This window comes from Rutilus rutilus (assembly GCF_951802725.1).
Source record: "Rutilus rutilus genome assembly, chromosome: 9".
NCBI classification, from domain to species: Eukaryota; Metazoa; Chordata; class Actinopteri; order Cypriniformes; family Leuciscidae; genus Rutilus; species Rutilus rutilus.
Window position 1 is genome coordinate 1,406,749 of NC_140223.1, and position 17,520 is coordinate 1,424,268.

Consider the following 17,520-nt stretch of genomic DNA (forward strand, 5'->3'; position numbering starts at 1 on the left):
AAGCTCATCTGTCCATCATAAAAGCGCACCTGTCCATCATAAAAGCTCATCTGTCCATCATAAAAGCGCATCTGTCCATCATAAAAGCGCATCTGTCCATCATAAAGTGCATCTGTCCATCATAAAAGCGCATCTGTCCATCATAAAAGCGCATCTGTCCATCATAAAAGCGCATCTGTCCATCATAAAAGCGCATCTGTCCATCATAAAAGCTCATCTGTCCATCATAAAAGCGCATCTGTCCATCATAAAGTGCATCTGTCCATCATAAAAGCGCACCTATCCATCATAAAAGCGCATCTGTCCATCATAAAAGCTCATCTGTCCATCATAAAAGCGCATCTGTCCATCATAAAGTGCATCTGTCCATCATAAAAGCGCATCTGTCCATCATAAAAGCGCATCTGTCCATCATAAAAGCTCATCTGTCCATCATAAAAGCTCATCTGTCCATCATAAAAGCGCATCTGTCCATCATAAAAGCTCATCTGTCCATCATAAAAGCGCACCTGTCCATCATAAAAGCGCATCTGTCATCATAAAAGCTCATCTGTCCATCATAAAAGCGCATCTGTCATCATAAAAGCGCACCTGTCCATCATAAAAGCTCATCTGTCCATCATAAAAGCGCATCTGTCCATCATAAAAGCGCATCTGTCCATCATAAAGTGCATCTGTCCATCATAAAAGCGCATCTGTCCATCATAAAAGCGCACCTGTCCATCATAAAAGCGCATCTGTCATCATAAAAGCTCATCTATCCATCATAAAAGCTCATCTGTCATCATAAAAGCGCACCTGTCCATCATAAAAGCTCATCTGTCCATCATAAAAGCGCATCTGTCCATCATAAAAGCGCATCTGTCCATCATAAAGTGCATCTGTCCATCCTGGGGGTTAATAAAGGCCGTCTGAAGCGAAACACCCTCTGGCTTGAGGGAGAGTAGGCCTAAATCATGGGCTAATTTTTATTTTTGGGTGAACTATCCCTTTAAGTTTTGTTTTCCTGGATTTTCATATGATGAATGATTAATCATCAAATGTGTATGTGTGGAATTACACTGGAAATGTGTTGTTGATGTTCCTTCACCTGCGGAGTGACGCATGTGAAGCTCAGCACAGGTGTGTGGATGTGATGAACCTGTTGTGTCAGGTGCTTCTGAGGCGTGTGGCGACACGAACCCGAGACACACACACACACTCTCCCGCTCTCTCTCTCTGTCGCTCCAGCATGAAGAAGCTCAGTCGGCTGATTAGTGTTCTCCGCAGCTTCTCCTCTGAGCTGAAGGAGGATGATGATGATGATGATGATGATAACTCTTCCTCCTCTGTGTGTGCTCGTCTCAGCTCCCCTGTGGATGATCTCTCGGACACGGATCGACTCCCGGACGTCCCGCCTCGGATCAGACCGAGAGAGAGAGAGAGAAGAGGCGTCCCGCCGCCGCCCCTCAAGAGCAGTGAGTAGACCCGCACTAAACCTGCACATTAAAGGGATAGTTAATGATAATGATATTAAACGCATGATTCACTCGCCCTCAAGCCGTTCGAGATGCAGATGGCAATCATTTTTCAGACTTTTGTGAAGCATGCATGCACATGTTTGGGACTTGAAGGAGGTGGACCCCATAACTTCACACTATAACCACTGAAAGATCGAAGACATTTTCTAAAATAACTGAAAATGCGTTCGTCTGAAGATTGATTGCCATATGCATCTCGAACGGCTCGAGGGCGAGTGAATCATGCCTTTAATATCATTTTTGGCCGAACTATCCCTTTAACTCTAACTCTATTATAACTTTACTCTAGAGCTGCTGTAAAGCCGAGACAACCTCTGTTTCATTTCCTACTGTCACTGCAAAGCTGCTTTCAAACAATCTATATATATATGTCATTATTTATAGTCATATGCTTATAAATCACCTCAGTTGTGCTGCAACTATTGCTGTTAAAAGTAGGCTATATTTATTATTATATTTTATACACACACACACACATTACTGTTTACTTTTTATCATTCTCACTTATTTTGTAAAATTTGATACTATATTGTTAATATTATTTGATACTAATATTGTTTGTAAAGTGTGAGACTGCATATAGTTCCTCTGCACTCGTGTGTAGAGTGACAGATACAGGTGTTAGTCTGATACGGTGGCCCAGAGAGCTCAGCTGAAGAAAACACATGCAGATAGAACATCTTCATCAGCTTTACAACACGTGTGTGTGTGTGTGTGTGTGTGTGTGCTCCAGATACTCCCAACACAACCAAACAAGTGACCCCCCCCCCCCCCCCCCAAGTATTTAAACGTTAGTGTTTAATGTGGCAAAAGCTTATATTTCTAATAAATGCTGTTCGTTTGAACTATCTATTCATCAAAGAATCCTGAAAAATAAAATATTAGTTTCCACAGAAATATGATCTGTTTTCAACTGATAATAATCATAAGTGTTTCTTGATCATCAAATCCTCATATTAGAGTGATGTGTGAAGGATCATGTGACACTGAAGACTGGAGTAATGATGCTGAACATCAGCTTTGATCACAGGAATAAATCACACTTTACTGTATATTCACATAGAAAACAGATGATTTACACTATAATAATATTTCACTGTTTTACTGTATTTTTAATCAAATAAGTGCAGCCTCTGGTGAGCGAGAAGAGACTCACTCTTCGTACCGATCCCAAACTTTTGTTTCATTGAAACGGGAAGTTGTTGCAGGATGTTTAAAAGGGCTTGTTCTGTTTCTCCATAAGCCCGTGGGCTTTCGTTGACGTCACATGATTGGCAGCTGAGATCAGGGGGAGGAGCTTTCTCATTCTACACAGCATCTGATTGGCTCAAATATGTGTGTGTGTGTGTGCCCTGGAGTGCGACATTAAAATATCATTCTTGCATATTAATGAGCTCAAAGCTACAGCAACGAACACGTAAAGAGGAAGCGTTTGAACCTCTGTCTTCAATAATCATGCCCATGTGTTTTGTTCTGTTTTAATATCTAATTTGAATATCTGAAAGTCTTTTCCTTAATTATTTTTCAGAAACTAGTGACAATGACGACACCTGGCAAACTAATTCATCATCATCATCATATTCTTTATTCAGGACATACATAAAAAATGGTCCATAGCACTATACAAACATACACATAATAATAATAAAAAATAAAAACCACAAACACAAAGAGAGTGTTCAAATATTAGCATATAGACTAAAACGCCAGTGGTTCCACAATCTCGAAGTGAACCTAACTGCACTCAATGCAGGGTTCACTAGTGTTGCAATGATGCTGTTATATGACTCTGCTAATCTACACATACATCTGTACATGAGATTCCTGAGTACAGCAGGACACGTAAATACATTAGCACTTACACACATTTGGCTCGCACTGCCCCATCGTGGCAATTTAAGCAGCAGCCTCAAACCATCATTGTATGCCACATTGAGTTTCTGCATACTGCTTTGTTTATAGCGCCGCCACAAGTGGGCAGTGTACATCGGAGTGCAAAAAGCTTTAAAAAGTGTAGTCTTCACAGATAGTGAACACATACTAAATTTGCGATTCAGCATATTAGCTTGTGCATACAACATACAATACTGTCTATGAATGTCCCTATCATCAGACAGGTCATCAGTTATATAATGTCCCAAATATTTGACCTCATCACACACTTTAAGTAAAATACCCGACAGAAAAAAAGCAGGAAATGAGAGTTTATTGTCCTCCCTGCTTCTAGCAATCATTATATTGCTCTTCTTAGAATTGAACGTAATATCAAAGTCTGAGCCATATTGAGAACATACCCTTAGTAGCTGTTGAAGGCCAGCACTATATGGACAAAGAATGACCAGGTCATCCGCGTACATGAGGTGGTTAATAATGGTGTCCCCAACCATACAGCCTGTTCCACATTTGTTTAACAACTTTGATAGATCATCCATATAAATATTAAAGAGAAAAGGAGATAAGATGCTTCCCTGCCTAACGCCATTACTTACATTGAATGAGGCAGACATAAAGTTGTAAAGTAATTGTTCTTTATTGTTGTTATTATTATTGCCACTTTCCTCAAACAATGATTTATTTCATTTTTTAGATAAAAATACATAGTTGTCATGGTTTTTATTAATATTTCCTAGTTTTGAGTATCTCTGGTGGGTTTGAAATTCCTTGGGGACGTCTTGACTATCAGTCAAAGAGACGATGATGACACAGTTTGAAATCTAATTGCTTTCTTTTATAATTGTCACTTTCCTTAAATTTCTCCAGTGTTTTCACGGCAGGTTTGCCTGAGCTTTTATTATGATCTACTTCATTTTAATTTTATTTTTCATTTTACATATTTTATATCTCATTTGGTCCATCATTCTCATTTGTAGTTGTTGTTGTTGTAGTTGTTGTTTATGTGTGTGTAGTTGTTTGGTCCTGTCCTGTGATTGTACTGTTCATTTGTCTGTAAAACTGCAAATACTACAGTACATATGTGACCCCGGACACTAGGATATTAAGTAAACATCATGTTTTGTAAATTTCCTACCGTAAATATCAACAATATATATTTTTGTGAGTGAATGCAGCAAAATCATGCACATAAATGGACAACAATGTTTATTTCTTTCTTTATTTTTGCACCTTCAGATTCCAACATTTCAAATAGTTGTACCTCGGCCAAATATTGTCCTATCATAACAATTAAAGAAAAAATTGACCCTTGTAACTGGTTTTGTGGTCCAAGGTCACACATAGTATTTAGGAAGAAAACAAGATGAACCTGTGAAGATGAAGGTGTACCTACTCTAGCAGTCGTTCTGTCTGGTTTGATCTTGTTTTGTCTTCTTCTGCTCTGTAGAGTTTGATTCAGGGGAAAGTTCAGATGAATATGACGACCGCGAGCCCTGCAGAGACGCTAAACTCATAGACATGGCCAACAAGGTGCGTAATAATGAGCATTCCTCAACACCTCAGATTCGTCCAATCAGCAGAGCCGCTGTGTGATTGACAGCTGTTTCCTCCAATAGACGTCCTTGCTGGTTCCCAAGGCGACGAAGCCCCGTTACAGCAGCCTGTGCAGCGACGACGAGCTGCTCGATGACGACACAAGCTGTTACCAGTCCGTGTCCATCAAGTGAGTCTATTAACAGATGCAGGACGTATTTAGATCTCTCCTGCAGTTCTGCAAACGTGTTGCTGTAAGGCTTTAGTGGATTTGGCAATAGGAGAAGTTCATGTTCAATGTAATAACATAACACTTCCTTCTTTTCTTGACTTCTCCCATCTCTCCCTCTTTATCTCAGTCCAACTCAGTTCAGAAAGCTTTACTGGCATGACAAAGGAAAGGTTGCCAAAGCATTAAAACATGATTTAGAGCGTTTAGTAAAGCCGACACAGGAAATAATAATACAACTAAATAAAAAAAGACAATTATTATATATATATATATATAATAATAAAATAAATAAAGAGTAATAATAATAAATAACATGAAAAGAATATAATACAGAAATCATGTAACAACTGAACTTAGAAATTGAACATTATATACATGTGTGTATGTCTGATGGGGTGTGTTTGTTGGCTGTGAGTGAGTGTGTGTTTATTGGATGTTTGCTTAATTAAGTTTGTCTCTCTCCTCTCTGTCTCTCTCACACACACACACACACACACACACACACACACACACACACACACAGACGGGGTTCGTGGACTGATGACTTCGGCTCGATCTCGGGCTCTCAGAACAGCATCTATCTGCCGTTCACTGGTCATGTTAGTGCTTCGCCTCCTCGAGAAGACTTCGACTCCGCCAGGGTTCCGGTTATTAAAATGGGCTGGTTGGACAAGAATCCTCCTCAAGGGTGCGTGAGTGTGTGTGTGTGTGTGTGTGTGTGTGTGTGTGTGTGTGTGTGTGTGTGTGTGTGTGTAAAGGTTTATATTACATTGACAGGCCCAAATGCCCCCACAAGGATAGTGAGATCTCCTGCATCTCTAGTGGAGAAATGGGTTAATAAACATACTAATGATGTTTTATGAAAATGTAAAAATATGTATGTGTGTTTGGGGTGTGAGAGGGTATGTGTGAGTGAGTGAGTGAGAGTGTGTGTGTGTGTGTGTGTGTGTGTGTGTGTGTGTGTGTGCGTATCTATGCTTCCATCCAAATTTGCAAATGTAACTTTTGTGCAAAATTTGAATATTGCGTAAATCAATTTGTGAATAAAGCAGTTTCTATCCCACATGTTCAAGAGAACAAAACCTTCAGCGTATCTGTAATAAAAAAGGAAGTTGCTGCAATCAGGCTTTTTTTCACACAGCATAACTAGTGTAAATCTTTTCTGAAGCAATCCATCCTATATAAAATAAACTGTGTTATGTAATGTGTGTGTGTGTGTGTGTGCAGGTCTCTTATCTACCAGAAACGCTGGGTCAAACTGGATGCTGAATACCTGAGATACTTCGACACTGAGAAGGTGTGTGTACTGCTCTAGTCTTTTCTTCTCTATTCTCTGTTCTAAACCTGAACTTTCCACTTATTTCCTGGTGACTTTAGAGTACTTCAGTAGTTTACGCTCATCTGGTTAATGTTTGATGTGAAAGGACATGATGAACGTGTCTCACCGCACGTGTCCTTCATCACCACTGACATTTACATCCGCTGCTGATTAAACACACACACTTGTGTTTGTGTGTGTGTAGGACGTCTACTCGAAGAGGATCATACCGACAGCGTCCATCACCGGCGTGGTCAACGTGGGCGATCAGAAGTTTGAGGTCGTGACACACAATCGCACTTTCCTGTTCCGCGCCGAGAGCGACTGTGAGTGTATATTCAAACTGTATTTATTTAATAGTTATGGAATTGAAATATGTTTTGCATAATTGTGGTGTTTTAATTATGAACAAGCTTGGACTCTTGTTTGGATTTGTCTTTATTGCTTCCAGCTGCTTATTCTGCATATGAGGGATAACACACACTCTTACAGTCATCTAAAACAATTGCAATACAGTAAACACATAATTAAGACATTTGTTATACCATTTAAGATTCTTATAACTTAATTTAAGACTTTTAAAGATATGCCAGGTAAATATGGAAGTAAACATTACACTGTTTTAATATCACAGTCACATGACTTAAACACGAGATACTTGAGGCTAGTGAGATAAACAGTCACTTTCACTCAACGTCTAAAGTGTGTGTGTGTGTGTGTGTGTGTGTCAGTGGATAGGAACGAGTGGGTGTCGGTGTTGAAGAGCTGTGTCGGGGTGTCTCGGGGGCGGACGAGCCTGGACTTGACCTTTAACCCCTGTGTGAACTATGAGATGAAGGGTTATCTTGAGCTGCGTGGCCTGCGCTCCAAACTCTACACGGTGGTGTGTGCGGATAAAGTCTATCTCTACAAGAACACAGAGGTAAACCGTCTTCCCCACTGAAGTCCTGACCGTGGCAGAAGTCTCGAGGTTCATTACTGTGGTTTAGCTTTTCAGATGGGAGAAAAAGCCCCGAAAACGCCATTTTCTGCCCTGATTTGAAGGCTCTGTTGGAAGGGGCGTGTCTAGTAGAGATGCACCGATTGATCGGCTGGTGACCAGAATTGGCCGATTTTCACGTGATTGGCCATGACCGGCCGGTCAGTCTGACATATGCCGATTTTATGCCGGTCAAATGCACTCGGGCGCCGCATGATTAACCTTTTGAGCCTCATATATGGGATTGTTATGTCTGTGCCCCTGAGAGTACGAGTGCCACATTTATAATGTTCAGTGACGTCGCATCACTGCCAGATTCAGACTGTGCTTTCGCGCGTTGGCTGGCGCTGAGCCAGAGTCGGACGCGTTCAGCGCTGTCATAGATCACAATTACCGCTAAGCAGAGTTTTCAACCTCATAATGTTTATTTTAGGTTTCAGATATTTAAATACACATAAGCACGAGTAAAACAATACATTTGGAGTTTGTAAAATACACACTGATGTCTGTGGAAGCAGCAATAACAATCTATTCAAATATAATTTGCCGACATGTGTTATTCATATCAGACAAACATAGTGGAAGTAGCTATAAAGTTTACTCTATTCTTCTCAGTTCACCGGCCACTTTCTTGCATTTATTTCGGGAGAAACTGATGAATTCACGTGCTGTAAATACGACTGACAGGACAACATTGCGGCGCCCATCTCATGTTTATAGATCAAGATGATTTATAAAGGTTTTTAAACTACACTCACTTACACGTATTTGAGAATCGGAATAGCAGATAGGCTAGGTGATGACATGGTAAGCAAGTTTGTGAATATTTTGAATGAAAAGGAGAAGCGAAATAAAAGCGACACATCTGTCATACAGCATTACTGTGGCTGCGGTGTATCACCCGTCGCCATGGAAACATTAAAGGGAACGTTCGCCTTGAAAAAACTCACTCTGGGGGTGGGGGGTGGTTAGAATATTTTAAACTTATGCGTGAAAGGGTTAAAGAAAACTGTTTGAAATTGTACCAATCTAAGAGGAGATATTATTGTAACTCCCCTAATGCCAAACTTGACTCTTTTTTTTAAAATATATTTTAAAATAAGTATATTTTTCTGTTGTTTTATGTTTGTCACACCATAGGACAAGCGTCACACCAAAGGAAAAAAAAAACTTAACTTCCGTGGTCTGAAAACATAGTTAAATATTTGAACAATTCTGAGAGAAATACTTACCATGTGCACTGCTCATGGGCTTCATAGGGGTCTTCAGTCACATGACCTTGAATGTGGTCTTTCAACTAAATGTAGTTGTCCATGATATTGCCCAACTTAATATCAGGTTATTGCATAACACCAAAGGACATTTTTTTCTGTGACAAACTTTATGAAATTCCTACACTTTTAGAAATGTATGTATAGGAAAAGTGATGGCCACTTATTGAAATAGATACTTGCACAATTATGCCAGGAGTGTTCATTAATAGGACGATTTTTAGATGTAGCTCAAAGTTGTAAAAAAATAAAAAATAATTTGGGTATTAAAACAACAAATTCATGTAAAACAAGAAAATGTTTAACCATTTACAGTATTCTAAATTATGAAAATGTGAAATAAATTATTTTTTATCTTCTGTGACGGTGAAAAAGCCACGTCACGTCATATACAGTATATTATTTTATTACCATTACCTGTTTTCCCTGTTTTCATACAGAAGTTTAGTTTGCTAAATATATACATTTTTTGGGGGGGATATTGGATATGAAAAGAAGGAAATGGTTCTTCCATAACAGTGCACTTTAGATGTGTGTGAATTTAATTAAATATTTGTGTGTGCTGTAAAGTGGTTAGAAAAAAATTGAATCGGAATCGGCTAAAATCTGTATCGGCAGGTCAAACTCAGTGAAAAATCGGAAATCGGAATCGGCCTAGAAAATTGTAATTGGTGCATCTCTAGTGTCTAGTCAAGTCAAGTCACCTTCATTAGTCAAGTCAAGTCACCTTCATTAGTCAAGTCAAGTTACCTTCATTAGTCAAGTTACCTTCATTAGTCAAGCCAAGTTCCTTCATTAGTCAAGTCAAGTCACCTTTATTAGTCAAGTCAAGTCACCTTCATTAGTCAAGTCAAGTCACCTTCATTAGTCAAGCCAAGTTACCTTCATTAGTCAGTCAAGTCACCTTCATTAGTCAAGTCAAGTCACCTTCATTAGTCAAGTCAAGTCACCTTCATTAGTCAAGTTACCCTCATTAGTCAAGCCAAGTTCCTTCATTAGTCAAGTCAAGTCACCTTTATTAGTCAAGTCAAGTCACCTTCATTAGTCAAGCCAAGTCCCTTCATTAGTCAAGTCAAGTTACCTTCATTAGTCAAGCCAAGTTACCTTCATTAGTCAAGTCAAGTCAAGTCAAGTCACCTTCATTAGTCAAGCCAAGTTACCTTCATTAGTCAGTCAAGTCCCTTCATTAGTCAAGTCAAGTCACCTTCATTAGTCAAGTCAAGTCACCTTCATTAGTCAAGCCAAGTTACCTTCATTAGTCAGTCAAGTCCCTTCATTAGTCAAGTCAAGTCACCTTCATTAGTCAAGTCAAGTCACCTTCATTAGTCAAGCCAAGTTACCTTCATTAGTCAGTCAAGTCCCTTCATTAGTCAAGTCAAGTCACCTTCATTAGTCAAGTCAAGTCCCTTCATTAGTCAAGTCAAGTCACCTTTATTAGTCAAGCCAAGTTACCTTCATTAGTCAGTCAAGTCCCTTCATTAGTCAAGTCAAGTCAAGTCACCTTCATTAGTCAAATCAAGTCACCTTCATTAGTCAAGTCAAGTCACCTTCATTAGTCAGTCAAGTCCCTTCATTAGTCAGTCAAGTCCCTTCATTAGTCAAGTGAAGTCACCTTCATTAGTCAAGTCAAGTCACCTTCATTAGTCAAGTCAAGTCACCTTCATTAGTCAAGCCAAGTTACCTTCATTAGTCAGTCAAGTCCCTTCATTAGTCAAGTCAAGTCACCTTCATTAGTCAAGTCAAGTCCCTTCATTAGTCAAGTCAAGTCACCTTCATTAGTCAAGTCAAGTCCCTTCATTAGTCAAGTCAAGTCACCTTCATTAGTCAAGCCAAGTTACCTTCATTAGTCAGTCAAGTCCCTTTATTAGTCAAGTCAAGTCACCTTCATTAGTCAAGTCAAGTCACCTTCATTAGTCAAGTTACCTTCATTAGTCAAGCCAAGTTCCTTCATTAGTCAAGTCAAGTCACCTTTATTAGTCAAGCCAAGTCCCTTCATTAGTCAAGCCAAGTTACCTTCATTAGTCAAGCCAAGTTACCTTAATTAGTCAGTCAAGTCCCTTCATTAGTCAAGTCAAGTCACCTTCATTAGTCAAGTCAAGTCACCTTCATTAGTCAAGCCAAGTTACCTTCATTAGTCAAGTCAAGTCCCTTCATTAGTCAAGTCAAGTCACCTTCATTAGTCAAGTCAAGTCACCTTCATTAGTCAAGTCAAGTCACCTTCATTAGTCAAGCCAAGTTACCTTCATTAGTCAGTCAAGTCCCTTCATTAGTCAAGTCAAGTCACCTTCATTAGTCAAGTCAAGTCACCTTCATTAGTCAAGTTACCTTCATTAGTCAAGCCAAGTTCCTTCATTAGTCAAGTCAAGTCACCTTTATTAGTCAAGTCACCTTCATTAGTCAAGCCAAGTCCCTTCATTAGTCAAGTCAAGTTACCTTCATTAGTCAAGCCAAGTTACCTTCATTAGTCAGTGAAGTCCCTTCATTAGTCAAGTCAAGTCACCTTCATTAGTCAAGTCAAGTCACCTTCATTAGTCAAGTTACCTTCATTAGTCAAGTCAAGTCACCTTCATTAGTCAAGTCAAGTCACCTTCATTAGTCAAGTTACCTTCATTAGTCAAGTCAAGTCCCTTCATTAGTCAAGTCAAGTCCCTTCATTAGTCAAGCCAAGTTACCTTCATTAGTCAAGTTACCTTCATTAGTCAAGTCAAGTCACCTTCATTAGTCAAGTTACCTTCATTAGTCAAGTCAAGTCCCTTCATTAGTCAAGCCAAGTTACCTTCATTAGTCAAGCCAAGTCCCTTCATTAGTCAAGTCAAGTCCCTTCATTAGTCAAGCCAAGTTACCTTCATTAGTCAAGTTACTTTCATTAGTCAAGGCAAGTCCCTTCATTAGTCAAGCCAAGTCCCTTCATTAGTCAAGTCAAGTCCCTTCATTAGTCAAGTCAAGTCACCTTCATTAGTCAAGTCAAGTCCCTTCATTAGTCAAGTCAAGTCACCTTCATTAGTCAAGCCAAGTTACCTTCATTAGTCAGTCAAGTCCCTTCATTAGTCAAGTCAAGTCACCTTCATTAGTCAAGTCAAGTCACCTTCATTAGTCAAGCCAAGTTACCTTCATTAGTCAAGCCAAGTCACCTTCATTAGTCAAGTCAAGTCACCTTCATTAGTCAAGTTACCTTCATTAGTCAAGCCAAGTTCCTTCATTAGTCAAGTCAAGTCACCTTTATTAGTCAAGTCAAGTCACCTTCATTAGTCAAGCCAAGTCCCTTCATTAGTCAAGTCAAGTTACCTTCATTAGTCAAGCCAAGTTACCTTCATTAGTCAGTGAAGTCCCTTCATTAGTCAAGTCAAGTCACCTTCATTAGTCAAGTCAAGTCACCTTCATTAGTCAAGTTACCTTCATTAGTCAAGTCAAGTCACCTTCATTAGTCAAGTCAAGTCACCTTCATTAGTCAAGTTACCTTCATTAGTCAAGTCAAGTCCCTTCATTAGTCAAGTCAAGTCCCTTCATTAGTCAAGCCAAGTTACCTTCATTAGTCAAGTTACCTTCATTAGTCAAGTCAAGTCACCTTCATTAGTCAAGTTACCTTCATTAGTCAAGTCAAGTCCCTTCATTAGTCAAGCCAAGTTACCTTCATTAGTCAAGCCAAGTCCCTTCATTAGTCAAGTCAAGTCCCTTCATTAGTCAAGCCAGGTTACCTTCATTAGTCAAGCCAAGTCCCTTCATTAGTCAAGCCAAGTCCCTTCATTAGTCAAGTCAAGTCCCTTCATTAGTCAAGCCAGGTTACCTTCATTAGTCAAGTTACCTTCATTAGTCAAGCCAAGTCCCTTCATTAGTCAAGCCAAGTCCCTTCATTAGTCAAGTCAAGTCCCTTCATTAGTCAAGTCAAGTTACCATCATTAGTCAAGCCAAGTCCCTTCATTAGTCAAGTCAAGTCCCTTCATTAGTCAAGCCAAGTTACCTTCATTAGTCAAGTTACTTTCATTAGTCAAGTCAAGTCCCTTCATTAGTCAAGCCAAGTTACCTTCATTAGTCAAGCCAAGTCCCTTCATTAGTCAAGCCAAGTCCCTTCATTAGTCAAGTCAAGTCCCTTCATTAGTCAAGCCAAGTTACCTTCATTAGTCAAGTTACCTTCATTAGTCAAGCCAAGTCCCTTCATTAGTCAAGTCCCTTAATTAGTCAAGCCAAGTTACCTTCATTAGTCAAGTCACCTTCATTAGTCAAGACAAGTCACCTTCATTAGTCAAGTTACCTTCATTAGTCAAGCCAAGTCCCTTCATTAGTCAAGTCAAGTCCCTTCATTAGTCAAGCCAAGTTACCTTCATTAGTCAAGTTACCTTCATTAGTCAAGCCAAGTTACCTTCATTAGTCAAGTCACCTTCATTAGTCAAGTCAAGTCACCTTCATTAGTCAAGTTACCTTCATTAGTCAAGTCAAGTCCCTTCATTAGTCAAGCCAAGTTACCTTCATTAGTCAAGTTACCTCCATTAGTCAAGCCAAGTCCCTTCATTAGTCAAGTCAAGTCCCTTCATTAGTCAAGCCAAGTTACCTTCATTAGTCAGTCAAGTCCCTTCATTAGTCAAGTCGAGTCCCTTCATTAGTCAAGTCACCATTAATCAAGTCATCTTCATTTATATAGCGCTTTTAACAATATACAGGGTGGGCCATTTATATGGATACATGGCCCTCTTCCTATTGAAAAAACAAAAGTTGTATCCAAGATGGCCGACTTCTAAATGGCCACCATGGTCACCACCCATCTTGAGGAGTTTGCCCCCTCACATATACTAATGTGCCACAAACAGGACTTTAATATCACCAACCATTCCCATGTTATTACGGTGTATCCATATAAATGGCCCACCCTGTAGATTGTTTCAAAGCAGCTTTACAGTAATAATAGGACATTAAAGTAACAGAGATTGTTTTGGCTTTACTGCAGCTCTAGAATAAAGTTATTGTCCAGCTAAAGTTAGTTTTGATTGATTCATTTTCGTTGCAAAGATCATTAGTTATAAACTTAGGGGCCGCTAACACGACACCGTTTAATGTGTTCTGGCTGCTCATTTGCACGACAGCAGTGTTTGGTGCTCGAGAACGCAAACCTTGAAATAGGTTCCAATGTGCAAGCCTTGACATTTTTTGAAAAAAAGTTATCCTTCAAAAACGTGAATCTGTGGAAACGCAGACGGCGTGCACATGCGTATTACGTATTTAGTCTAGGTATGTGCGTTTGAATATATATGTGCACAGGCGTGTAGTCTTTCTTTACAAATTGACCTCAACAAACTACTTGTCTGGCCTTAAAAATGTATAATACAGAATTACACACCCACTGCTGTGATTGGCTGACGTCTTTGCATTATATGTGGAAGTCTCGTGAAAACCTTTACTACGTTTTTGCTATCACAGCTGTCGATATTAACTAATCGTGAAAAATGTTGATTATAGACAGATTTGTCTCACCAATCATAACTCACAGTTTAAATAACAGATTATGTTCATGCTACTAAGAGAGTTGATCGTTTAGTCACTGGCTTGATTTACTGACGCATAAACAGCAATAAACGATGTTGAGACAAGGAACGTCTGATTGTACATGAAGCATTACTCATCAGAAATCACTGGCATTAGATTGAACACGGTTAACGTATATGTGGTGGCATTACTGTCGGTGTCTTACTGTAAAATCCTGCACCGAAATTGTGACTGATTTACCTTTCCACAGGGAAATGTGCTGAACAGACAGAAATAATGCTCTATAGTTGAAGATAAATAGCTTTAGGATGCTTTTGAGGTTAATGTGATCCTGTATCTCTCATCTTACTAACACAACAGTGGGTGGGGCTAAATAAGTGGGTGGGGCTAAATAAGTGGGCGTCGGTCTGATTCTGGTCCTTCGTCACTCTGTTATGTTATTATGTGACACAATCTGAAACCCGTCGTCTTCAGTGCTTGGTTTCAATAAAAGCTGTTTTTGGACTAACAAGGAAGTTTTGAGTTCTGAAACTTACAGGATGTTTTTATAGTACAACGACCTCTTATGTGTCAGAAGATCAAGGAAAACTTTGAGTTCTCAAATCATGACCACTTTAGTTGCTGACATGGACTCTTATAAAGTTGTCGTTTCCTGGATGTTAGTGTGTGTGAGTGTGACTGTGAGTGTGTGTGTGAGTATCTGTGTGTGTGTGTGTGTGTGTGTGTGTGTGTGCATCTTACTTTTGTCTGATTGTATTGCTCAATGTTCAGTTGCATAACTTATAACTGTATGTGTGTGTTAACATAATAGTTTGTGGATATTAATAAACTATGATGTAGCAGCTGTCCCTGTTTACATGGTCAAGTAAACGTGTTTCTGCTCAGGATTATCGTCTGGGAATCGGGATCACCTCTATTGATATGAATGTTGGGAATGTGAAGGAGATGGACCGAAGAGGGTTTGATCTGACCACACCGTACCGCATATTCAGGTGACACACTCACACACTCTTTCTGCTTTCTGTTATTTATACTTCTTTCCATCCGTCATGCGTTCATTCATCTCTCAGTTAATCTTTGCTGTGCTCTGAAAGTCACTGAGAGTCTGTTCTTCTGGCCAGCTGAAATAACTGTGTGTGTGTGAGAGAGAGAGAGAGAGAGAGAGAGAGAGAGAGATAATAGTGTGATACAGTGTGTGTGTGTGTGTGTGTGTGTGTGTGTGTGTGTGTGTCTCTCTCTATTTCTATCTCTCTCTCTCTCCCTGTGTGAGAGTGTGTGTGTATGTGTCTCTCTCGGTGTGTGCGTGCGTGTGTGTGTTCTAGCTGTCACAGATGTTGTGGTTTTGTAGGTTTTTTTCTTCATCTGCTCAGTGAATATAAAAGTCAGATGTAGTATCTGTGTGTGAGTGTGTGTGTCTGTGTGTGAACGCACTCAACAAATGCACCAGTTTTATCACAGACCCACAGAAACTTATTCAAACACTGCCAGTGTTCTTATTATTAACTAAGCTAAAACTATACATGTTCGTAATTGCAATATAAATAATAGATGAAAAGGGAAAACAATGTGGATAAACTACAACAATTTAACATGTCAATATTAATTTCTCAGTTTTGATTTGTAATGTTATGTGTTTTTTTTTTTTAATCTTAAAATCTTAATTCTGTGTTACTTTTAATATGAAGAAAATTCTCAACTTAAAAATTCTGTCGATTTTAATACGGCGTGACAATATTAAGTTCAAGTGGCAGTGAACCGATCATCTCATCTCCTCTTTACTACTAAGTTTGAGAAAAGTGCTGTAACGTGTGTGTGTGTGTGTGTGCGTGTGTGTGAGCTGAAGGATCAGTAAAGGTCTTCTGAGCTGGAGAACCCTTCATCTCGATCTGATTTAGACGTTTTACCTCTTTTATTTTTTAACAATTTAGGTGCCATATTTGTTAGGAATATATGAAATATCAGTAAAGACTTTGTATTAGTAATGCTAGAGCAGTTGTTGATGAAATTAGATGAAACTGGAAGCGACGTCATAACCAGAAGTCCAATTACCATATTTTCCTGACTATAAGTCGCACTTTTTTCATAGTTTGGCTGGTCCTGCGACTTATAGTCAGGTGCGACTTGTATATCAAAATTAATTCATACTGACTGACATGAACCAAGAGAAAACATTACCGTCTACAGCTGCGAGAGTACAGATGCTGCTCCTGTAGCCTACGCCTGAAAAAATTAACTGAAAACAACTGAAAAACTGTTAACTGAAACATTAACCTAAAGACAACTGAGAAAGCCTGAACACAAACAAAATGCCTGCAAAAAGAAAAAAATCTCCATGTTTTCGGTGCTGATGCGTTCATGTAACATGTAAGGGTGGCGCTGCCAATAAAGCACCTAAAAGCTGTCACAAAAAAATGGCAAAAGTAATGATTATGAATATGTCAAGTATAACAAGGAGACATTTCAGTTGTTTATTAATAAACAAGTGTTTTCTGTGTCAGTGTCGGCTGCAAAGATGAAGTTGATGATGCTGACTCACGATCTTCGCAGTAGTGAACGCTGAGCTCCTTATACGCTGAGTTTCGGTTCATTTATGAGACGCCTCCGTGTCGTGATTATCTATTGTCTGCTATATTTACTTCTTATTTATTAAATCCAGGCAATTGGTTGATGAAACATTGATTAAAATTAAGATACAATTAATACAAAACGAAATTAAATTTAAAGAAAGGCTTTGTGCTTTTTGTTTGAGGTCTCTGTGAAAGTTTTAAAGCAGTCTTTTAGTGCCGCTTTCAGAGCGCTCGCGTCCGTAACGGAGAACTGTCACGACCGTAACATTGTTTTTTTTGTAAAATACATTTTTAAATAAATGCAACTTATTTATGTTTTTTTCCTCTTCATGACGCATTTTTTGACTGATGCGACTTATACTCCGGAGCGACTTATAGTCCGGAAAATACAGTAATATAATATTTATATGAGTATTCAATATCACAGAAGTGCTAAGAAATGAAGTTCGGATGGATTGCTGCACATTGTCTTCATCACAACAGCAGTGAATCATGACGTGATGCAGAAAATTGCTGTAACGTGTGTGTGTGTGTGTGTGTGTGTAGTTTTGTAGCGGACACAGACCAGCTGAAGGATCAGTGGGTGGAGGCGATGCGCGACTCCATTAAAGAGGCCTTGTCCAATTACGAGGTTGCCGAGCGTATCTGGGCGGAGCCATCCAATCAGATGTGTGCGGACTGCAGCGCTGCTAAACCCGAGTGGGCCGCCATCAACCTCGCCGTGGTGTTCTG

General features: G+C 39.3%; 1 protein-coding gene across 4 annotated transcripts in view; it reads left to right on the plus strand.

Moving 5' to 3' along the window:
* arap1 (ArfGAP with RhoGAP domain, ankyrin repeat and PH domain 1) overlaps nt 1–17,520 on the plus strand; it is a 100,278-nt gene that overhangs the window by 29,403 nt on the left and 53,355 nt on the right. For all 4 annotated transcript variants that reach the window (XM_084420070.1, XM_084420071.1, XM_084420072.1 and 1 more), the window contains 9 exons: nt 1,348–1,457; nt 4,861–4,943; nt 5,030–5,136; nt 5,702–5,866; nt 6,406–6,475; nt 6,702–6,822; nt 7,228–7,418; nt 15,107–15,213; nt 17,335–17,520. The exon at nt 17,335–17,520 is cut by the window's right edge and continues 14 nt beyond it. In XM_084420070.1, the coding sequence (XP_084276196.1) occupies nt 1,348–1,457; nt 4,861–4,943; nt 5,030–5,136; nt 5,702–5,866; nt 6,406–6,475; nt 6,702–6,822; nt 7,228–7,418; nt 15,107–15,213; nt 17,335–17,520 (1,140 nt within the window). The remainder of the gene's footprint in view (nt 1–1,347; nt 1,458–4,860; nt 4,944–5,029; nt 5,137–5,701; nt 5,867–6,405; nt 6,476–6,701; nt 6,823–7,227; nt 7,419–15,106; nt 15,214–17,334) is intronic.